Genomic DNA, 24934 nt, shown 5'->3' on the forward strand with positions numbered 1-24934 from the left:
CCCAGGAGTGGAGAACTGGGAAGCAGATTTTCTAAGTCGTCAGACTTTTCATCCGGGGGAGTGGGAACTCCATCCGGAGGTGTTTGCACAATTGATTAATCAATGGGGCTTACCAGAATTGGATCTGATGGCATCTCGTCAGAATGCCAAACTTCCTTGTTACGGGTCCAAATCAAGGGATCCCCAAGCAGTACTGATAGATGCTCTAGCAGTACCTTGGTCGTTCAACCTGGCTTATGTGTTTCCATCATTTCCTCTCCTTCCTCGTCTGATTGCCAGAATCAAACAGTAGAGGGCTTCGGTGATTTTGATAGCAACTGCATGGCCACGCAGGACTTTGTATGCAGACCTGGTGGAAATGTCATCTCTAACACCGTGGACACTGCCTCTGAGACAGGACCTTCTGATTCAAGGTCCGTTCCAGCATCCAAATCTAGTTTCTATGCGGCTGACTGCCTGGAAATTGAACGCTTGATTTTATCTAAGCGGGGATTCTCTGAGTCGGTCATAGATACCTTGATTCAGGCTCGAAAACCTGTCACTAGGAAAATTTACCATAAGATATGGCGTAAATATCTTTATTGGTGTGAATACAAAGGCTACTCATGGAGTAAGATCAGGATTCCTAAGATTTTGTCTTTTCTTCAAGAAGGATTGGAGAAAGGGTTATCAGCTAGAAAGGGACAGATATCTGCTTTGTCAATTTTACTGCACAAGCGTCTGGCAGATGTTCCAGACGTTCAGTCGTTTTGTCAGGCTTTGGTTAGAATTAAGCCTGTGTTTAAACCTGTTGCTCCGCCATGGAGTTTGAATTTAGTTCTTAAAGTTCTTCAAGGGGTTCCGTTTGAACCTATGCATTCCATAGATATTAAGCTTCTATCTTGGAAAGTTCTGTTTTTAGTTGCTATCTCTTCGGCTCGAAGAGTTTCTTTACTATCTGCATTGCAATGCGACTCGCCTTATCTTGTTTTCCATTCTGATAAGGTGGTTTTGCGTACCAAACCTGGATTCCTTCCTAAGGTTGTTACTAATAAGAATATTAATCAGGAAATTGTTGTTCCTTCCCTGTGTCATAATCCTTCCTCTAAGAAGGAGCGTCTGTTGCACAACTTGGACGTGGTTCGTGCTTTGAAGTTTTACTTGCAAGCGACCAAAGATTTCCGTCAAACATCTTCTCTGTTTGTTGTCTATTCTGGAAAACGTAGAGGTCAAAAAGCTACGGCTACCTCTCTTTCTTTTTGGCTGAAAAGCATCATCCGTTTGGCGTACGAGACTGCTGGACAGCAGCCTCCTGAAAGAATTACAGCTCACTCTACTAGAGCGGTGGCTTCCACATGGGCTTTTAAAAATTATGCTTCTGTTGAACAGATTTGTAAGGCTGCGACTTGGTCTTCACTTCATACCTTTTCCAAATTTTACAAATTTGATACCTTTGCTTCTTCTGAGGCTATTTTTGGGAGAAAAGTTCTTCAAGCAGTGGTGCCTTCTGTTTAGGCATCTGTCTTGTCCCTCCCGTTCATCCGTGTCCTGTAGCTTTGGTATTGTATCCCACAAGTAAAGGATGAATCCGTGGACTCGTCGTATCTTATAGAAGAAAAGTAAATTTATGCTTACCTGATAAATTGATTTCTTCTATGATACGACGAGTCCACGGCCCGCCCTGTCAATTTAAGACGGATTATATTTTTTTTATTTAAAACTTCAGTCACCTCTGCACCTTTTAGTTTCTCCTTTTTCTTCCTGTACCTTCGGTCGAATGACTGGGGGGTGGAGTCAAGGGAGGAGCTATATAGACAGCTCTGCTGTGGTGCTCTTTGCCACTTCCTGTTAGCAGGAGGATAATATCCCACAAGTAAAGGATGAATCCGTGGACTCGTCGTATCATAGAAGAAATCAATTTATCAGGTAAGCATAAATTTACTTTTTTGACGTTATGATATAACCCTCCCCCCAAACAAAAAAAATAATCACATTAAGAATAACCCTAATAGTCGTCCTATTCTTATTTTAGGAAGTTGCTGAGCCCCTGTTTGACTTAAAACTGGGAATGGAGCAGCTGTCAAAGAACAAAACCTTTAAAGTCATCCTGTCTGCGCTTCTGGCTGTTGGGAATTTCTTGAATGCATCTAATGTAAGTTTGTTTGCCGTAAGTAAGCTCACTCCTAAGGGTCAACAATTAAAGTTCCAAATGAGGCATCACCTCCCTGGATAGACATAAAACACTTTGCAATTATAATATAAAATGTTTTATTATGTGCAGCAAAAAAAAAATCAACATTGCACATACTTTTATTTTTTCCCATGTTTCATTTAAGTCTGAAAATTGTGGGATTATCAGTTCTGAGAATTGGAAGTGCTCACTGCAGGCTTCATAAGCCTAACCCTGCTGCATATCTGTCTCTTCCTGGCCTCAGCAGAGATTGTAACATAAAATACTACCAAACAATGACATTTCCACTAACATAATGGTAGTGGCAAGCCTGGTCTACTCCATTAACAAATCCAGGTAGTCTACAGTTAAAGGGACAGTCTAGTCACAATTAAACTTTCATGACTCAGATAGGGCATGTCATTTTATAAAACTTTCCAATTTATTTTTATCATCATCATATTTGCTTTTTTCTCTTGGTATTCTTATTTGAAAGCTAATCCTAGGTAGGCTCATATGCAAATTTCTAAGACCTTGAAGAGGACGTCTCTTATCTGAATGCATTTGACAGTTTTCACAGCTAAAGGGTGTTGGTTCATGTATGCCATATAGTTAAGATTGTGCTCATGCACTTGGACTTATGAGAAGGCACTGATTGGTTAAAATGCAAGTCTGTCAAAAGAACTGAAATAAGGGGGCAGTCTGCAGAGGCTTAGCTACAAGGTAATCACAGAGTTAAAAAGTATATTATAACCATGTTGGTTATTCAAAACTGGGGAATGGATAATAAAGTGATTATCTTTTTAAACAATAACAATTCTGGAGTAGACTGTACCTTTTTAGAAAAGTAATGTAAAACAGTAAATACTGTACATGCTAGACATAATGATGTTTTCAAAGCATAGCTTAGCCATATATAGATATATTTTTTATAGTTATGAGTTGATAAAATATTGAAAATGTAATTGTTAAAGTTTAGGTTCTATAAAAGTACCTATTACTTTTTTTGTTTGTGTAAACAATGCTGTGGAAACTTTTAGATGATCCTATATTCCATACAGTCTTGTTTGGACAGTCTCTTTATTGCCTTTTTTAATATCTGCCCATAATTGTCCCCAGCAGGAAAGATAGATAAGGGGAAATTTAAGGGGACAGTAAACCTAAGAAAAATCATTTAGGGCTAGATAACAAGTGGAGCGCTAAATTATCATGCACCCACAAACGGGCAAATTTGCAGTTTGTAGACACGCGATAAATAACCAGCCATTACAGGCAGCTGGTTATTGCTACTGTGAGCTCGCTGTAGCAATTGGCACTCTGGTTAATTTTCTAAAAGTGTCCAAAATGCCCTCAAAATAGAGGACATTATAGTTTTTATATTTTAAATAAAAATAAAATAAAAAAAAACTGCACTAGGCAGTTTTGGGGCTTTAAAGTTGTTGGGAGTGGGGTGTTAGAAAAAAAATTATACTGAAAAGTGCCTTTACATTGCGTTCTATGGGAACTGTGTGTTCTCAGTAAATATATACTTACCGCCTTTGCTGCGCTTAGTTTCTGATGCAGTCAGAGATGGCATCAGAACGAGGCTCCCATTGGAGCCTATGGAAGTGCATTTTCGTGAGCAGTTCGCTTCCTAGCAATGCGAACGCGAGGTTGCGTTCACATTGTGCTCAACTTGTAATATCAGTGCACATTAGCGTGCAATAGTATTACAAAGTGGAGCGCTAATATCTCTTGCGCAGAATTTTCAGTTTTTGACTGCAGGAGAATAAATCATGAAAATACCACAGAAATGATTTATACTGCTCATTTACTCATCACTGCCCATTTAGCTGACATTACTACAGAAGCAATCCATTAATGCAAACTAATATATTCTGCTTATTTATTTTTAGGCCAAAGGATTTGACCTTAGTTACCTGGAGAAGGTTACAGAGGTGAAGGACACAGTGCACAGACAGTCCCTGCTACACCATATGTGTAATATTGTCACTGAAAAATTCTCTGATACCTCTGACCTGTACTCTGAAGTAGCTGCAATCACAAGATCATCAAAAGTAAGTGACTGTATAGACATTAATTTCTTTACACCTGAGTAGCAGGTTGGCATCACCTTGAAATATTTGTTTAGACCAGGGTTTTCCTACCTTAGGAAGAAATAAAAGGATAAAAGCGCTTGATATAATACACAAGCACCACTAATGTAAAGGATCCCCTTATCCAGAAATAAATACAAAATCTAACAATGCTCTTGGTAGTGCGCCTAACAATGGCTGAAGTGTGTCAGAGGGGGAAAACAAGTATCAGTTAATATTGTTAAACACTTTAATGGAAGTTAAAACATAACAAATAAAGTGATGGTAAATCCAAGCGTTTTTTAAACGCTAGGATTTACCAGTGCAACAAATAAAGGGGACTTTCAGTCATGAAGTATAAAATACTTTATGCTGAAAGTTCCTTTATTTGTCTGTAGCGTATGCCGCGCTGAGCTCCTCAGGCCCCCCGCAGCAGAACGCTATTTATCAATGAGGTGATGTTTTCACCACTTAGTCAATAGCCGTGCGGGCCAGCTGACGTGATGCCGGATAGCTTGCACGCTATTGGCTAAGATCACTTCACTGGAAAAAATAGCATTCTGCCCGCTCAGTGCGGCATATGCTACAGGCAATTAAAGGAACTTTCAGCAGAAAGTAGTTTTATACTTCATGACTGAAAGTTGCCTTTATTTGTTGAACTGGTAAATCCTAGCATTTCAAAAATGCTAGGATTTACCATCACTTTAACAGAACAATGTCTACAATAGCAGAACCCCATGGTACAAATGAGGTAGTCAGTACATTTTTTGTTGTTAGAAGTGTTGCTCTCCTGATCTACTTTATATACTGCAAATGGAGAAGGAAGTGCAGGTATGTGAAACACGGCAAAAAAACACGACCATACTCACTATTCAGTGCTGGAAATTGTGCTCCAACGACCGCTGTATAGTTCCAGTGGTAACTGTAAGTATTTGCCAACCTTCTTTTACAAAATTCACAATACACTTATTTAACTGACAGAAAAGTAAAATATACTAAACTATAGGCAAAAGCAAGTTTAAATTGTAGTAAAATAATTTCAGTTAAACTTGTATTTGGTGCAAACTGAGACTTTATATCAGCCTCTGGTGTTCTCTGGTTAATTCTGTATTCTAGAGTGCTTCATTACTTTCTATGGAAGGTATCTCAATCTCTCTGGGACTTCCAGATTCTGCTATGCATTGAACACTAGTTTCAGCAGCAATAATTGTACTACTTCTAGCTTAGCTGTGGTTGTGCGTATTAGAGTAGGCCTTGCGTTTGCCTATAGTTTAATATATATTACTGTGAGTTAAATAAGTGTATTGTGAATTTTGAAAAAGAGGTTGCAGTTTGTTAGAGCACATTATCCATCACTGAATAGTGAGTACGGATGTGTTTACTCTTATCAAATTTTCTTCATTCTCTTGGTATCTTTATTTGAAAAGCAAGAATGTAAGTTTAGATGCCGTCCCATTTTTGGTGAACAACCTGGGTTGTTCTTGCTGATTGGTGATAAATTCAACAACCAATAAACAAGTGCTGTCCAGGCCTGAACCAAAAAATAGCTTAGATGCCTTCTTTTTCAAATCAAGATAGCAAGAGAATGAAGAAAAATTGATAATAGGAGTAAATTAGAAAGTTGCTTTAAATTGCATGCTCTAACTGAATCACAAAAGAAAAAAATTGGGTTCAGTGTTCCTTTAAGGAGACACTTTATTCTCTATTTGTAGTATATAAACGTGATCAGGAGACCGGCACCTCTAACAAGTGAAAGTGTATTGACGTTTAATGGACTACCTCATTTGTACTACGGGGCTATGATATTGTAGACATTGTTCTGTTATTAGTATTTTGTTCTTCCAGCAAAATGTTTATAAATATTGATTGATTTATACTGTTTTCCTACCTTAGGACATTTTTGCTGAGACAATAACCATTTCAAGCTATTTATGTCCAGCATTTGGTTGTGTGAAGTTATACCAATTCATTTTACGGTTTCCTATTACCTATTTACCAAGTCATATTTGCAACTTGCATCATTTACATCCACTTGACTAATGTCTACCGCTAAAGCTGGAAACTGTATTGCTTCTCCATGCCTGGCTCATTACTGTTATTCTGTATCTCTTACTAAAGTATTGCTCACTAAAGTTTATATAATCACGTGGATTAGAATTGTTTTATGTTTGTTCACTAGCTCTGCATATGTTTTTGCATCTAAATATGGGCACTGCTGGTCTGTTTATTATTAACCTTAAAGGTCTTGATATTATCTCGCTGGCATTGATTATTTTTTTTTCTTCTTAATCCGGTGGTTTCTGCCTTTTCAAGCCTTCTGATTTCAAAGCTTTTTACTGCTTGTGATCTTTGCTTGATCCAAACCAGATCTAACATTGCAGTAATATGAATTTAAAGGGGCACAACATGATAGGTAAAACTAGTATACATGAATGTAATACTCAGGGAGAATAAGTCTGTAAAATCATTACTTGCCTTTGGATTACTTGCTGCTAATTTGCATAAGAAAGCAGCAGCAATGGGGACAAGCTGAACAAATATAAAACAAATGTTTTGAAATGTTTTTTTTTAAGTATTTTATATAAAATAGCAGCATTTAAGCATGTAGGCATTTGATTTATATATGTATTCATTTTTGTGGAAAAGATATGAATTGAAAACTGTTTCAATTTCGGGGACCGGAATAGGTTTGGATTTTGGAATCGTTTGGTTTTCAGAATAATTTATATTTGCATCTGTAAAGTGGGACAGCTTGAAGAGGGAATGGGACGAAGTGTAAAAAAACAAGATAAATAAAACCCACCCAATACACCCTTAAAAAAACCTAACACTAACCCCCTGAAGATCGACTTACCGGGAGACGTCTTCATCCAAGCTGGGCGAAGTGGTCCTCCAGACGGGCAGAAGTCTTCATCCAAGCCGGGCAGAAGTGGTCCTCCAGACGGGCAGGTCTTCATCCAGACGGCATCTTCTATCTTCATCCATCAGCTAATCGGAATGAAGGTAGAATCAGCCAATAGAATTGAGCTCGCATTCTATTGGCTGCTCCAATCAGCCAATAGAATGCAAGCTCAATCCTATTGGCTGATTGCATCAGCCAATAGGATTTTTTCTACCTTAATTCCGATTGGCTGATAGAATTCTATCAGCCAATCGGAATCTAAGGGACGCCATCTTGGATGACGTCACTTAAAGGTACCTTCATTCTGTGTTAGTCGTCGGATGAAGAGGATGCTCCGCGTCAGATATCTTGAAGATGGACCCGCTCCACGCCGGATGGATGAAGATAGAAGATGCCGTCTGGATGAAGACTTCTGCCTGTCTGGAGGACCACTTCTGCCCGGCTTGGATGAAGACTTCTGCCCGTCTGGAGGACCACTTCGCCCGGCTTGGATGAAGACGTCTCCCGGTAAGTCGATCTTCAGGGGGTTAGTGTTAGGTTTTTTTAAGGGTGTATTGGGTGGGTTTTATTTTTAGGTTAGGGACTTTGGGCAGCAAAAGAGCTAACTGCCCTTTTAAGGGCAATGCCCATCCAAATGCACTTTTCAGGGCAATGGGGAGCTTAGGTTTTTTTAGATAGGTTTTTATTTGGGGGGGGGGGGTTGGTTGTGTGGGTGGTGGGTTTTACTGTTGGGGGGGGGTTGTTTGTATTTTTTTTTTTACAGGTAAAAGAGCTGATTACTTTGGGGCAATGCCCCGCAAAAGGCCCTTTTAAGGGTTATTGGTAGTTTAGTTTAGGCTAGGGTTTTTTTTTATTTTGGGGGGCTTTGTTTATTTTAATAGGGCTATTAGATTAGGTGTAATTAGTTTAAATATCTGTAATTTGTTTATTATTTTCTGTAATTTAGTGTTTGTTTGTTTTTGTACTTTAGCTAATTTAATTTAATTTAGGTAATTGTATTTAATTTAGTTAAGTTATTTAATTATAGTGTAGTGTTAGGTGTAATTGTAACTTAGGTTAGGATTTATTTTACAGGTACTTTTGTATTTATTTTAACTAGGTAGTTATTAAATAGTTAATAACTATTTAATAACTATTCTACCTTATTAAAATAAATACAAAGTTGCCTGTAAAATAAAAATAAACCCTAAGCTAGATACAATGTAACTATTAGTTATATTGTAGCTAGCTTAGGGTTTATTTTATAGGTAAGTATTTAGTTTTAAATAGGAATAATGTAATTAATTATAGTAACTTTATTTAGATGTATTGTAATTATATTTAAGTTAGTGTGTGTTAGGGTTAGGGTTAGACTTAGGTTTAGGGGTTAATATATTTAGTATAGCGGCGGCGACGTTGGGGGCGGCAGATTAGGGGTTAATAAATGTAGGTAGGTGGCGGCAATGTTGGGGCCGGCAGATTAGGGGTTAATAAATATAATGTAGGTGTCGGCGATGTTGGGGGCAGCAGATTAGGGGTTCATAACTATAATGTAGGTGGCGGCGGTGTCCGGAGAGGCAAATTAGGGGTTAATAAGTATAATGTAAGTGGCGGCGATGTCGGGGGGCGGCAGATTAGGGGTTAATAAGTGTAAGATTAGGGGCGTTTAGACTCGGGGTTCATGTTAGGGTGTTAGGTGTAGACATAACTTTTATTTCCCCATAGGAATCAATGGGGCTGCGTTAGGGAGTTTTACGCTGCTTTTTGGCAGGTGGTAGACTTTTTTTTCAGCCGGCTCTCCCCGTTGATTCCTATGGGGAAATCGTGCACGAGCACGTTACACCAGCTCACCGCTGACTTAAGCAGCGCTGGTATTGGAGTTCGGTAATGAGCAAAATTTTGCTCAACGATCACTTCTTGTCTTTTAACGACGGGTTTCAGAAAACTCGTAATACCAGCGGTGAGACAAAATTGCTCGTTAGCACTGCATAGCCTCTAACGCAAAACTCGTAATCTAGCCGAAAGTGTCTTAGTAAATGGAGTACATTCAACAGAGGGGGCTGCTACTAGTGGTGTTCCTAAGGGGTTAGTTCTAGGGCCTGTTTTGTTTAACATATTTATCTATGATATCAGGGCTACAGGGGAAAGTATGTCTGTTTGCAGATGATACAAAATTTGTAACAGAGTGGATGTTGCAGGGGGGGATAGACAAAATGAGAAGTGATATACAACAATTGGAGGATTGGACAAATGACTGGGATCTAAAGTTTAACACAGCAAAGTGTAAAATAATGCATTTAGGGAAAAAAAATTCAAATTTTAATTACAGACTCAATGACACTTTGCTGACTGTTACAAATGAGGAACAGGACTTTGGGAATTATTATTTTAGACGATTTAAAATTTAGTAAACAATGTAGTACAGCAGCAAGTAAGGCCTGCCGAATGCATGGATGTATTGGTAGGGGTATTTGCAACAGAAATAGTAAGGTTCTTATGCCACTTTATAAAGCATTAGTTAGGCCACATCTTGAGTATTGTGTGCAATTCTGGAGGCCATATCTTCAGAAGGATATTAACAAACTTAAATCTGTGCAAAGGAGGGCTACTAAAATGGTACATGGTCTAAAAATAAAACTTACCAGGATAGGCTCAATGACCTAAATATGTATAGCTTAAAGGAGAGAAGGGAAAGAGGTCATATGATAGCAACTTTCAAGTACGTTAAAGGGCCTAGTAAAACTGAGGCTGTGGGTATTTTACATAAAATAGAAAATTCAAGAACAAGAGGTCCTGATCTCAAGCTGAAGGGTAGTAGATTCAGCAGTAATTTGAGGAAGCACTTCTTTACAGAAAGAGTGATTGATTTATGGAATAAACTTCTTCAAGAGTTAGTAATGACAAACACTGTGGGGGACTTTAAAAAATGCCTGGGACAAGCATAAGGCTATCCTACGAACTAGATAAGTTTATACTGTTAGGTAATATCAGGCAGACTTGCTGGGCCTATGGCTCTTATCTGCCATCAATATCTATGTTTCCATGTAATTGCAGTTTAGTGTGTGTCATTGTTAATGGACTTAAAGTGGCTGTTCTATATTTCTTCCTGGGTTGTTAATCTACCTATATTGTGCAAATGATCATCTAGTTTCTCTTTTAATCTAGTATTATATGCTTAACAGTTTCTCTGTGCTAATTATTACCGATTTCTAGGCAGTGTTTCGGCTGAGCCTTTTATTGATGGGGTTGAGGTGCATATCCTTGAATTACAAAAATACCTTTAGAGGAGAGTTTAATAACTAATATTATAATATGATAGGTGTGTCTTTAATCCCTGTTACCCTCTCTGAGACAACACTATACATGTCTTACTACCTTATCCTGTAACACTATATCCCATTGGCTTGTACGTGACATACTCTTTATACCAGCACTTTAGCATTTAGCTGCTAATCTATAGTTCATATATCATACAGGCAACTACAAATTATATAGTTATATTCTTGCATATATTACTTTTATTTTGAAAACATGTCTCACATATCCTACTGCCTATCCTATAAGGCACTGGTTTCCAAACCTGTCCTCAGGCCTCCCTAACAGGACACATTTTGAGGATATCTGAACTAGAGCACAGGTGAAACAATCAGCTGATTAGTAAACCTGATTATTTTACCTGCTCTCATCCAAGGTTATCCAGAAAACCTGGCCTGTTGGGGAGACCTAAGGACAGGTTTGCTATAAGGGGACTCACATGGTGTTAAATGTTAATTCTTGCTATAGATAGTCTTGCTAATGTTTTCTCTCTGTATACATGAATCTAGTCTCTTAGTCTCATATTGTGACAAAGGGCGCGAGTTATAGACAAGATCTGCAATTGTTATCCATCCATCAGTGGACCCACATGATGTTAAATGTTAAGATATGTTATGGATAGCTTAGTGGACATCTTGCATAATGTTTATTTTTGTGTGCACATAGATTCTTCAATATATAGGATCTTATTGATATATGTTTGGGTCCAAAAGTGGCCTTCTGACTTACTTTTGATTTATCCCACTTTTGTACATGTAGACCGGGTGGTCCAAAAGTGGCTGCTTATTTTAATTATGGGTGAGCCTTACCTCTTATTTTTCAATATACTTTTGGGATGGCAAAATATTTACTTTGTTAAATATATAATTGTTTTCCATTATTTACAATGTTAAGATAAAATTATATTCCCCAAGCTAGATTGCATATGAAGCTTGTTAGTGGGAGTGCACCTATCTCTACTTGTGTTTTTATTTATTTTTATTTATATATATATATATATATATATAGAGACAAAAGATAAATGAACCAGTAGAAAGAATCCACTGAATCACTCCCAGGCGCTCACTGTCAAATAAAGCAATGCCACCAGGTATATATTCTATACCCAGCACCTCATAGAGGTATATATATTTTTAGTAGGTAGTGTCCAGCTGCCAAAACCCAAAAGGAATAGAGGAGACCTATCACTCCTCAAAAAAGAAACATAAAAAGAAAGGGACAGGGTGGCGCAGACCACTCAAACTAAAAATATATAATATATATAATAAGTAAATATATAAAAATATAAAAATATATATAAAATTTATACAGTTTATAGTAAAATATTATGGCAATGCATAGTTAAAAATAAAATAAAATAAAATAAATAATATAATGCAGTATTAAGTTACAAATGTCCATAAGCTATATCAAAAAATCCTAAACAATCAGAGGTAATCAGGAGTGCATCAAATGTAGAGGATAGAGTCTTCAGATTTTAATCCCCTATTAGATGTGCACTTACTTGAATGAACCTCAATCACATGAGGTAAGAATGTAGCACTTTCAAAACAGAATAAGGCACTCCCTGTAGAAAAGATAGAATCATCCACTGGATCTCCCAGAATGCAGACTTCTGTATCTTGGAATATGGATAGTAGAATCCTCCAAAAGTCCTCGTGCTCTCTTTAGTAAGTAGTAACTTCCAATTCCAGAGTTGGTGTCATATGAAGAGAACCAGAAAAGCAAACATAGTGTAAAACTGCTTTAATGGAACATAAATGACATACAATAAGGTACACTCACATAAAAAACCTCAACTAATGAGGTATGAAGAGAGCACATAGAAATGATAAAGCTGCAGCCCAGGAATTCAATAGGTGTCCACAGTGGGAATCTTGGTTCAAAGGCAGATGCAGGCTCCACATTTACAGAAGTATCAAAATAGTTCATATAATTTATACAATTTATACAACAGGTAATGTACCTTCCTTAGAAAATCTTACGCGTTTCGAAGGGTTAAATAAATTAAGTTCCCTTCTTCATCAGAGATACAGGCTATTACAGGACTCACCTATAAATAGTACCCCCAAAAAAAAGTGGCTACATTCTTCTCAAGATCCACCGCGGGAGGTTTGACACGCACGCCGGCATTTCCTGGGTCCGTGACACGCAAAGCGTACTTCCGGACATGCGCTTATGCCAGGACCTCTAGCTCAGGGTAAACTGTTGTCATGGATACAGACAACATAGTTCCCTTAAAAACCGAGACAGCGGTTATGCCTGTGTGTGCGAGTCAAAACCAAGCGGGGCAGACCATGTTTAAAATATCCTAGAATCTATAAAAACATTAATATCTTTAAGCACATATTAAAAGGATTATATATATACAAAGATTATTTTATACCTGAACACTTTTCAACAGAATTAGATAATATAAAATACATAAAATATATAAAAAAAAACTCCATAAATTATTATATTTATAAAAAGCGAAATTTCATAACATATCATGTATAATAAAAGGGAATTGGTATCAATTAAAAGACATCATATGGAAATAACGGACTTATCAGATTTTGAGTGTAAATAAAAATATATAAATAGAAATATATAAAATATAATATATAATATATAAGTATATGTCCATTAACAGATCCATATTAGTTAATTAGGTTTTATAATATTTAATATTTCTAAAAAATACTATAAACGATATTATTAATACTTTAAAATATAATATAAATCAATTAAGTAAACCTCAGCCTCAAAAGGGGATGGAGGAGGGAGGGGGATTTCAAAATATAAGATACATAATACTAAAAGATGCATATATATATATATATATCACAATATTAACAGTTAAAGAGCGATAAAAAGCGGATCTATAGGAAAGCAGCAATATCTATATCCACATTTAGTCCAGCTGGGACCCTAGTGTTGAATGCATGGATCCAATATGTTTCTCTTTGTCTAAGAAGAGTTTCCCTATTACCACCCCTAATTCCAGTATTGACCTGTTCTAAAATCGTGCCCCTGAGGCACTCAGGGTTTTCATTGTGTATCTGTCTATAATGTTCAGACAGGTTATGGGATTTCAGACCTTCTTTGATGTTGGTCACATGCTCATAGAGCCGTTTCTTATATGGTCTGGTAGTTCTCCCTATGTACTGGAGATTACAACTACATTGTAATAGATATACTACATATGTGGTTTTACAGTTGACAAGGTTTTTAATCCTACATTCCTTACCATTTGAAGTGGAGGTAATACTCTTCGTAGGTTTTTTTCCATGGTACATTCTCTCACAAGATACACAATTCAATCTATTGCATCTATAAAATCCTATAGATTCCTTACTTAGCCAATTCTCCTTTCTTTTTGTATCCTTCAATAGACTTGGGGCTATAATGGTTTTTAGGTTTCTATTCCTTCTAAAGATACAGGTAGGTTTAATCCCTATCTTATCCCTCAATAAATCATCCTTCTGAAGGATGTACCAATGCTTTTTCAGGATCTGTTTAATACCTCCTGATCCTTCATTGTAGGTAGAGATAAAACAAGTTTTATTTTCACCAGATTCTTTTTCCCTATCTGGTATTGAAAGGCCAGATATGTCTTTAGGCCTGAATTTCTCTTCTACCTTATTATATGCCTTTTCAATCCATTTCTTTTTGTATCCTTTTTCCAGGAACTTTTTAGTCAGTTTATCTGCTTCTATTGTATAGTCATCATAGTCTGTGCAGTTCCTTCTTATTCTTTCCATTTGTCCCACCGGGATATTCTTTATCCAGGATACATGATGGCCACTGGAAGCATGAATGTACCCATTACTATCTGTTTCTTTTGTAAACAGTCTAGTTTTTATGGTACTCTCTTGATGAAATAAGATAAGGTCCAAAAATTCTATTTCCTCCTTACTATGTTTTTCAGTAAACTTCAGATTCATGTCATTGACATTGAGATATTCAAAGAATTTGGTCAGGGAATCTTCCCCTCCCTTCCATATCAAAACTATATCGTCAATGAATCTTAACCAAATTACAACATTATCATAGAATGGGTTATTGTGCCATACATATTTTTCCTCCCAAAAACCCATGTACAGGTTGGCGTAACTGGGGGCAAATTTAGTGCCCATAGCAGTTCCGCCAACCTGTACGTAATAATCATTTTCAAATAGGAAATAGTTTTTTTCCAAAATAAATTTGATTGCTTCTTTCAGAAATGTCTGTTTATTTAATGCCAGATTTGTGGAAGTATCTAGCCAGTATCCTACTGCTTCAATCCCCAATTTATGTGGGATATTTGTGTATAGGGCTGTTACATCAATTGTAGCCCAAATGTAATCTGCTTCCCATTTAATCTTGGTTATCTTAGATATAGTATCAGGGGTGTCTTTGATATAGGATTTCACTTTTGATACTATGGGTTGTAAATAATGGTCCACATATTCAGATAGTGGAGAAGTTAAAGAGTCAATACCAGCAATAATTGGTCGACCCGGAGGATTCTGTATGTCTTTGTGGACCTTAGGTAAATGATAAAATATTGCCGTTTTAGGCTCCTTTCTGTCCTTCTGTCCAGAAATATGAATTCATCGTTGTTTAAGATCCCCTCATATTTGGCATTGTCAAGCAAATGAGAGTATTGTTGTACAAAAGTACTAGTGGGATTTTTTTGGAGTTTCCTATAGGTAGTATGATCATCAAGAAGTCTTTTAGCTTCTCTTACATATATCTCCCTGTTTTGAATCACCACTCCACCGCCCTTGTCGGCTTCTCTTATCACAATCCCAGCATTTTCAGAAAGAGTTTTAATTTCCTCCTTTTCCTTTTTATTAAGGTTATCATGTCTAATTTTATAGTTCTTGCAGTATTCATCGAATTCCTGACCGACAAGGGTTTCGAAGACCGAAATATAATGACCCTTAGAGTTTAGTGGATAGAAATTGGAGGGTAACTTTAATGTCGAAAATTGTTTGTACATTATTTTATTATTTTCCTCCAATTCAGGTTCCCCCATATTCTGACCCCCACTGGTCTCCAGTTCTTCCAAGATGCACAAGGTATCTAAATCCTCCTTTTCAAGAATAATATTCAGATTGTTTTCTGCTTTATTTAATTGATCTTTCTGATTTTTGGCAAAATGCCTATCTAATGTGAGTTTCCTCACAAATTTCTGTAGATCAATATATAGAGAGAATGGATTGGGTCCTCTAGTGGGGGCAAAGGATAAACCCTTCCTAAATAAATTTAAAGTGTTCTCAGGAAAGGTTTTATCAGTTAGATTAAATATTTTTACACTTTTTAATAATCCCATTCTATATTTGTTCTGTTCCTTTTTGGATTCCCGGCTTCGTACCAATTTCCCTGCTCTACATCCTCTAAATTTCTTTCTAGACCTCTTTTTTGACTTTGCCTTCTCCATTGCGGAGTAGGTGGTCTGTTCCGAGGTTGTTGCTGTGGACTCAAATGTTGGTCCCTGAAGCGTTGTTCCAAAAAAGTCTGTTTATTTGTTTTGTTATTTCTATTTTGTTCAAAATTTTGTTGTCTTTTTAATTTTTGCGTATTAATGTGACCCTGTATTCTTAAATCCATGCCTCCATGTTTAATATGGCTCATTTGTTTATTGGGTACCCTATTTGAGGGAACTCTCTTCCTATTGTTAGCCTGGATGTTTTTTGGGTGATTTTGAACTATCCCCACTTTATCATGCTTATTCCTATTATTATAATTAATATAGTTCCTTTTATTAGAATTTATCGTGGTCTTGGGGTGTCCAATAATTGGACCCTCCCCCCACATAGTGCCATCCTCCCTATAATCAGGGGAATAGATGTCGGTCCAATCCCAGTCGGAACCTCCTTCTTTCGGATCATTCTCCCTTCTGTTATCTACTTCATGAAATACCTGATCATCCAAGTCCTCCCCATTTTCATTGGGTCGACTCGTGGATCTTCCTCTTGTTTTATCTCTACCTACAATGAAGGATCAGGAGGTATTAAACAGATCCTGAAAAAGCATTGGTACATCCTTCAGAAGGATGATTTATTGAGGGATAAGATAGGGATTAAACCTACCTGTATCTTTAGAAGGAATAGAAACCTAAAAACCATTATAGCCCCAAGTCTATTGAAGGATACAAAAAGAAAGGAGAATTGGCTAAGTAAGGAATCTATAGGATTTTATAGATGCAATAGATTGAATTGTGTATCTTGTGAGAGAATGTACCATGGAAAAAAACCTACGAAGAGTATTACCTCCACTTCAAATGGTAAGGAATGTAGGATTAAAAACCTTGTCAACTGTAAAACCACATATGTAGTATATCTATTACAATGTAGTTGTAATCTCCAGTACATAGGGAGAACTACCAGACCATATAAGAAACGGCTCTATGAGCATGTGACCAACATCAAAGAAGGTCTGAAATCCCATAACCTGTCTGAACATTATAGACAGATACACAATGAAAACCCTGAGTGCCTCAGGGGCACGATTTTAGAACAGGTCAATACTGGAATTAGGGGTGGTAATAGGGAAACTCTTCTTAGACAAAGAGAAACATATTGGATCCATGCATTCAACACTAGGGTCCCAGCTGGACTAAATGTGGATATAGATATTGCTGCTTTCCTATAGATCCGCTTTTTATCGCTCTTTAACTGTTAATATTGTGATATATATATATATATGCATCTTTTAGTATTATGTATCTTATATTTTGAAATCCCCCTCCCTCCTCCATCCCCTTTTGAGGCTGAGGTTTACTTAATTGATTTATATTATATTTTAAAGTATTAATAATATCGTTTATAGTATTTTTTAGAAATATTAAATATTATAAAACCTAATTAACTAATATGGATCTGTTAATGGACATATACTTATATATTATATATTATATTTTATATATTTCTATTTATATATTTTTATTTACACTCAAAATCTGATAAGTCCGTTATTTCCATATGATGTCTTTTAATTGATACCAATTCCCTTTTATTATACATGATATGTTATGAAATTTCGCTTTTTATAAATATAATAATTTATGGAGTTTTTTTTTATATATTTTATGTATTTTATATTATCTAATTCTGTTGAAAAGTGTTCAGGTATAAAATAATCTTTGTATATATATAATCCTTTTAATATGTGCTTAAAGATATTAATGTTTTTATAGATTCTAGGATATTTTAAACATGGTCTGCCCCGCTTGGTTTTGACTCGCATACACAGGCATAACCGCTGTCTCGGTTTTTAAGGGAACTATGTTGTCTGTATCCATGACAACAGTTTACCCTGAGCTAGAGGTCCTGGCATAAGCGCATGTCCGGAAGTACGCTTTGCGTGTCACGGACCCAGGAAATGCCGGCGTGCGTGTCAAACCTCCCGCGGTGGATCTTGAGAAGAATGTAGCCACTTTTTTTTGGGGGTACTATTTATAGGTGAGTCCTGTAATAGCCTGTATCTCTGATGAAGAAGGGAACTTAATTTATTTAACCCTTCGAAACGCGTAAGATTTTCTAAGGAAGGTACATTACCTGTTGTATAAATTGTATAAATTATATGAACTATTTTGATACTTCTGTAAATGTGGAGCCTGCATCTGCCTTTGAACCAAGATTCCCACTGTGGACACCTATTGAATTCCTGGGCTGCAGCTTTATCATTTCTATGTGCTCTCTTCATACCTCATTAGTTGAGGTTTTTTATGTGAGTGTACCTTATTGTATGTCATTTATGTTCCATTAAAGCAGTTTTACACTATGTTTGCTTTTCTGGTTCTCTTCATATGACACCAACTCTGGAATTGGAAGTTACTACTTACTAAAGAGAGCACGAGGACTTTTGGAGGATTCTACTATCCATATTCCAAGATACAGAAGTCTGCATTCTGGGAGATCCAGTGGATGATTCTATCTTTTCTACAGGGAGTGCCTTATTCTGTTTTGAAAGTGCTACATTCTTACCTCATGTGATTGAGGTTCATTCAAGTAAGTGCACATCTAATAGGGGATTAAAATCTGAAGACTCTATCCTCTACATTTGATGCACTCCTGATTACCTCTGATTGTTTAGGATTTTTTGATATAGCTTATGGACATTTGTAACTTAATACTGCATTATATTATTTATTTTATTTTATTTTATTTTTAACTATGCATTGCCATAATATTTTACTATAAACTGTATAAATTTTATATATATTTTTATATTTTTATATATTTACTTATTATATATATTATATATTTTTAGTTTGAGTGGTCTGCGCCACCCTGTCCCTTTCTTTTTATATATATATATATATATATATATATATATATATATATATATATATATATATATATACATATTATATAATTATATATATATATACATATTATATAATTATATATATATATATATATTTATATATATATATATATATATACACACACAAAGCTGAATTAGATATTATTATTCTATTATATTGTAGCTATCTTAGGATTTATTTTTATTTTACAGGCGAATTTCAATTTATTTTAACTAGGTACAATAGCTATTAAATAGTTATTAACTATTTAATAGCTTACCTAGCTAAAATAAAGAGAAATTTACCTGTAAAATAAAAACTAACCTAAGTTACAATTACACCTAACACTACACTACACTTTAATAAATTATTCCTATTTAAAACTAAATACTTACCTGTAAAATAAACCCTAAGATAGCTACAATGTAATTAATAATTACATTGTAGCTATTTTAGGATTTATATTTATTTTACAGGTAACTTTGTATTTATTTTAGCTAGTTAGAATAGTTATTAAATAGTTATTAACTATTTAATAACTACCTAGCTAAAAGAAATACAAAATTACCTGTAAAATAAATCCTAACCTAAGTTACAATTAAACCTAACACTACACTATCATTAAATTAATTAAATAAATTAACTACAAATAACTACAATTAAATACAATTACATAAACTAACTAAAGTACAAAAAATAAAAAAAGCTAAGTTACAAAAAAAAAAAAGTTACAAACATTTTAAAAATATTACAACAATTTTAAGCTACTTACACCTAATCTAAGCCCCCTAATAAAATAACAAACCCCCCCAAAATAAAAAAATGCCCTAACCTATTCTAAATTAAAAAAGTTCAAAGCTCTTTTACCTTACCAGCCCTTAAAAGGACCTTTTGTGGGGCATGCCCCAAAGAATTCAGCTCTTTTGCCTGTAAAAGAAAAATACAACCCCCCCAACATTAAAACCCACCACCCACATACCCCTAATCTAACCCAAACCCCCCTTAAAATAACCTAACACTAATCCCCTGAAGATCATCCTACCTTGAGTCGTCTTCACTCAGCCGAGCAGCGATGGAACCGAAGAGGAGACCCGGAGCGGAAGAAGTTATCCTCCAAGCGGCGCTGAAGAAATCTTCCATCCGATGAAGTGATCCTCCAAGCGGCGCTGAAGAAGTCTTCCATCCGGGCGATGTCATCTTCCAAGAGGCGCTGAAGAAGTCTTCTATCCGGGTGATGTCATCTTCCAAGCGGGGTCTTCAATCTTCATCCCGCCGACGCGGATCATCCTTCTTTACCGACGGACTACCGACGAATGAAGGCTCCTTTAAGGGACGTCATCCAAGATGGCATCGGAACAGCCAATAGAATGCGAGCTCAATCTGATTGGATCAGCCAATTGGATTGAACTTTTCTTCCTACCTTAATTCCGATTGGCTGATAGAATCCTATCAGCCAATCGGAATTGAAGGGACGTCATCTTGGATGACGTCCCTTAAAGGAGCCTTCATTCGTCGGTAGTCCGTCGGTAAAGAAGGATGTTCTGCGTTGGCGGGATGAAGATTGAAGACCCCGCTTGGAAGATGACATCGCCCGGATGGAAGACTTCTTCAGCGCCGCTTGGAGGATCACTTCATCGGATGGAAGATTTCTTCAGCGCCGCTTGGAGGATAACTTCTTCCGCTCCGGGTCTCCTCTTCGGTTCCATCGCTGCTCGGCTGAGTGAAGACGACTCAAGGTAGGATGATCTTCAGGGGATTAGTGTTAGGTTATTTTAAGGGGGGTTTGGGTTAGATTAGGGGTATGTGGGTGGTGGGTTTTAATGTTGGGGGGGTTGTATTTTTCTTTTACAGGCAAAAGAGCTGAATTCTTTGGGGCATGCCCCACAAAAGGTCCTTTTAAGGGCTGGTAAGGTAAAAGAGCTTTGAACTTTTTTAATTTAGAATAGGGTAGGGCATTTTTTTATTTTGGGGGGGTTTGTTATTTTATTAGGGGGCTTAGATTAGGTGTAAGTAGCTTAAAATTGTTGTAATATTTTTAAAATGTTTGTAACTTTTTATTTTTTATTTTTTGTAACTTAGCTTTTTTTATTTTTTGTACTTTAGTTAGTTTATGTAATTGTATTTAATTGTAGTTATTTGTAGTTAATTTATTTCATTAATTTAATGATAGTGTAGTGTTAGGTTTAATTGTAACTTAGGTTAGGATTTATTTTACAGGTAATTTTGTATTTCTTTTAGCTAGGTAGTTATTAAATAGTTAATAACTATTTAATAACTATTCTAACTAGCTAAAATAAATACAAAGTTACCTGTAAAATAAATATAAATCCTAAGATAGCTACAATGCAGTGATGTGCAGTCACTAGAGGCAGGTGAGGCAGTGCTTCACCTCTCATAAGGGCAAAAATATATTTTTTTTTATTGGCTTTAAAAAAAAATTTTAATTTTTTTTCCCAGCATTTTTTTTTTCTCACAGCTATATGTTGTACAATGAAGAGGCACAAGCAGGTCTGCCCACCATTACACAACATGCTGCGCCACCTACTGGATGCAAGTGGTTAAGATCATTGCATGGCCCATTAACTGCTTATTTGAGGCAGTCCTATTTGGGCTGAACCAATCCAGCGAGAGGCATTAGTAAGTGGAACATAGGGTTGGGGCTGGATGTTAAATCATATAAAACAAAACAAAAACGGAAAAAAACAACTTTCATATATTTTGTTGCTGTCCTGTGAACCTGCTAGCTTTGCTAAAGTGAAAAAGAGAGTTCTGTTCTTCCCCTCTAAGTGCAGTGGAATGTGCCACTGTCACTTCCTGAATCCTTACAGAGCAGGAAAAGAGGCACAGAGAGCAGTGTTTCAGCCACATCTTATTAAAGTAAGATTTTACTGAAAGGGATTCTGTTAGTGAAAATGATAATTTAATGAATGTGGTTTAGTGTTCGTTTACTCTTTTACAGCAGGGTCGTTTTTGTATTTTGTTTACTCAAACTTTACACCCACTAACTTAGCAGCTTGCCTCTGTACTTCACACTAAATTATAGACTAATTTTATGAACTCTCTGTAGCTCTGCTGTTTTATTACTTAAAATGCAGTGGTCCCTCTCTCCCCCCCTTGTGTGTGTGTGTGTCTCTCTCTATATATCTAGCCATCTCTCTCCTTATGTGTTGTTCTCCCCCATGGTCTCTTTCTCTCTCTGTCTCTCTTCCTCCCCCTCTGACTCTCATCCCTTATGTAATGAAAGAATCTATAAGCATAATTTGCAGCATTAAAGTAAAAAGTATGTTTTAAACATATTTTAATGGGCATGGATTTCTAGATCTCATAATCAGAGCAAGCCTTGTGTTATCTGGCAAGAGTTTCTGTTACAATCCTTTTAGACTAAAATCAGATGTTTACTAAGTTGACCAGTTTTCCAAGACACCATTTAAAGGGACATGAAACCCATATGAAACCCATATGCAAATTTAAATAACTTTCCAATTTACATCTAATATCTAATTTTCTTCATTCTTTTGATGTCCTTTGTTGAAAATCATATCTAAATATGCTCAGTAGCTGCTGATTGGTGGCTGCACATAGATACCTCATGTGATTGGCTCACCCATGTGCATTGCTATTTCTTCAACAAAGGATATCTAAATAATGAAGGCGTATCCTGCCACTGCCTCACCAGCCTCTGACGTCACTGCACGTCACTGCTACAATGTAATTATTAATTACATTGTAGCTATCTTAGGGTTTATTTTACAGGTAAGTATTTAGTTTTAAATAGGAATAATTTATTTAAGTATAGTGTAGTGTTAGGTGTAATTGTAACTTAGGTTAGTTTTTATTTTACAGGTTAATTTCTCTTTATTTTAGCTAGGTAAGCTATTAAATAGTTAATAACTATTTAATAGCTATTGTACCTAGTTAAAATAAATTGAGTTACCTGTAAAATAAAAATAAATCCTAAGATAGCTACAATATAATTATTATTTATATTAGGGTTTATTTTAAACCCTAATATATTAGGGTTTATTTTAAAGGTAAGTATTTAGTTTTAAATAGGATTAATTTAGTTCATAATAGAAATATTATTTAGATTTATTTAATTAATATTTAAGTTAGGGGGGTGTTAGGGTTAGTGTTAGACTTAGGTTTAGGGGTTAATAATTTTATTACAGTGTAGTGGGGGGCAGGATAGGGGTTAATGAATTTATTATAGATGGCGACGGTGTAGGGGGGGGCAGGATAGGGGTTAATAAATTTAATATAGGTCGCGGCGGGTTCAGGGAGTGGCGGTTTAGGGGTTAAACTATTTAGTTGCGGCGAGGTGCGGGATCAGCAGGATAGGGGTTAATAACTTTATTATAGAGGGCGACGGTATAGGAGGGGCAGGATAGGGGTTACTAGGTATAAAGTAGGTGCGGTGTCCGGGAGCGGCGGTTTAGAGGTTAATACATTTATAAGAGTTGCGGCCGGGTCTAGGAGCGGCGGTTTAGGGGTTAGTAACTTTATTTAGTTGCGGGAGGCTCCGGGGGCGCCGGTATAGGGGGTAGAACAGTGTAGTTTAGTGTGGGTGCTTAGTGACAGGCTAGCAAAAAAGCTGTAAAAAAGCCGAAGAGCAGCGAGATCGGATGAGTGATAACTCTCACAGTCCGCTGCTCATCGCCCCGTACTTGGTGCGCGGCTTTTTGACAGCTTTTTTGATAACTTAGGCGAATTTTTGCAGGTCTGCGGCGGCGATGTGAGGCGAGCTTAGGCGGGCGTATTGGGCCGGCGAAGGCAGGAAAAGTAGACACGTTGATAACTACCCCCCACTGCCATTTTCTGGCATATCACTTTGTTCTGTAACAATTATTTATTTTCTTTTTAAAACAGAACAATGTATATTGTGGCATTTATGTTACTTGTTTTTTTTAGTGTGCAGAACATTGTGTTTTGAGATAGCTATACATTTTGTTGTATGGCAAGCCAGAAAATGTAATGTATCTATTGTCTGTACACCTCAATAAAAATTAAATGTGAAAAAAAATGTAGGCATTATTTACGTCCTAATACATCTTATTTATACATCCAAACTTTTTTTTTTTTTTTTTTAAACTTGTATGCATTTTATTTCTCACAGTTACAAATATTTATAGTTATAAGATATAAGCTTATATGCCATTTTCATGCAAAAAACAAGTTACAAAAGTTTTAACACTGTTTTTATTGTTGTACACATGAAACACTGGTTGCATTCTGTTGCTGCCCCAGATGCTGAACTTTTATTCACTTTCTGCAATGAGATTTTTTTTCTGAAAAATTTTCTGCAGATCATTTTTAAATTTTAAATTAGGCAGTTACAATAGAGCATTAGCTTAATGACAGTGTGTTGATTAACTAGAGAGTAAAACAATGTTTAAAGTGTTTTATAATAAAGTACAGCCGCTGAAAATTACATTGCAAAATAGCTGCAGACAAAAAAAAGTATTGTTTGAAATAACGCAAGTGAAACTGCCACTGATCCAGTCATCAGGACTAGTCTTGTAACTCAGATGTGCAGCTAGCACTGCTGATTGTGTACCGAGACCAGCAGTTCTCTGTGGCTGTCTTCGTCCTGGTTTGTGTTGGGGAGAATCTTCCAGCACATTCTGTCTGTTCAACAGATTCTGGATTTTCTTCAAGATGGAGATAAGGATTTAAAGGGACATGAAACCCAAATATTTTCTTTTGTACTTCAGATAGAACATGCCATTTTAAAACAAATTTACCTATTTTATCTAATTTGCCTCCTTCTCTTGGATACCAAGAGAATTAAGCAAATTACACAATAAATTGGAAAATTGTTTAAAATTGCTCTATCTGAACCATGAAAGTTTAACTTTGACTTTAAACTTCCCTTGAATCACATTTTTTGCGAAAAACTTTCTTTCCATTCTTTTTTTTTTTTTTCTTTTGTGCTTTGCTTGTGTAAAATAAATACAGCTGGCATCTGATGTATGCACAGTAAATCAATTTGCTGGTTCCATCTTAAGAAAAAGTCTTATAGTTAAAGGGACATTAAATTCAAAGTAGAATTCTCCATAAAGCATTAAAAGGACCATTATAGGCAACATATTACGTGCTGTAATTTTATGACTATCAACCCTAGGCTACTGCGTGCTTAAGCCCGCAAAGGGGGTAAACACACAGTAGATATCCAATCAGCAGAATTAGTTGCATGACTCAGATGTGCAACTAGCGCTGCTGATTGAATCAGCACC

General features: G+C 36.2%; 1 protein-coding gene across 1 annotated transcript in view; it reads left to right on the forward strand.

Annotated features, from left to right (window-relative positions):
* FHOD1 (formin homology 2 domain containing 1) overlaps positions 1–24934 on the forward strand; it is a 387262-nt gene that overhangs the window by 325040 nt on the left and 37288 nt on the right. The window contains exons 19-20 of the mRNA XM_053719455.1: positions 2012–2131; positions 4045–4206. Coding sequence (XP_053575430.1) covers positions 2012–2131; positions 4045–4206 — 282 coding nt within the window. The remainder of the gene's footprint in view (positions 1–2011; positions 2132–4044; positions 4207–24934) is intronic.

This window comes from Bombina bombina, chromosome 1, assembly GCF_027579735.1.
Source record: "Bombina bombina isolate aBomBom1 chromosome 1, aBomBom1.pri, whole genome shotgun sequence".
NCBI classification, from domain to species: Eukaryota; Metazoa; Chordata; class Amphibia; order Anura; family Bombinatoridae; genus Bombina; species Bombina bombina.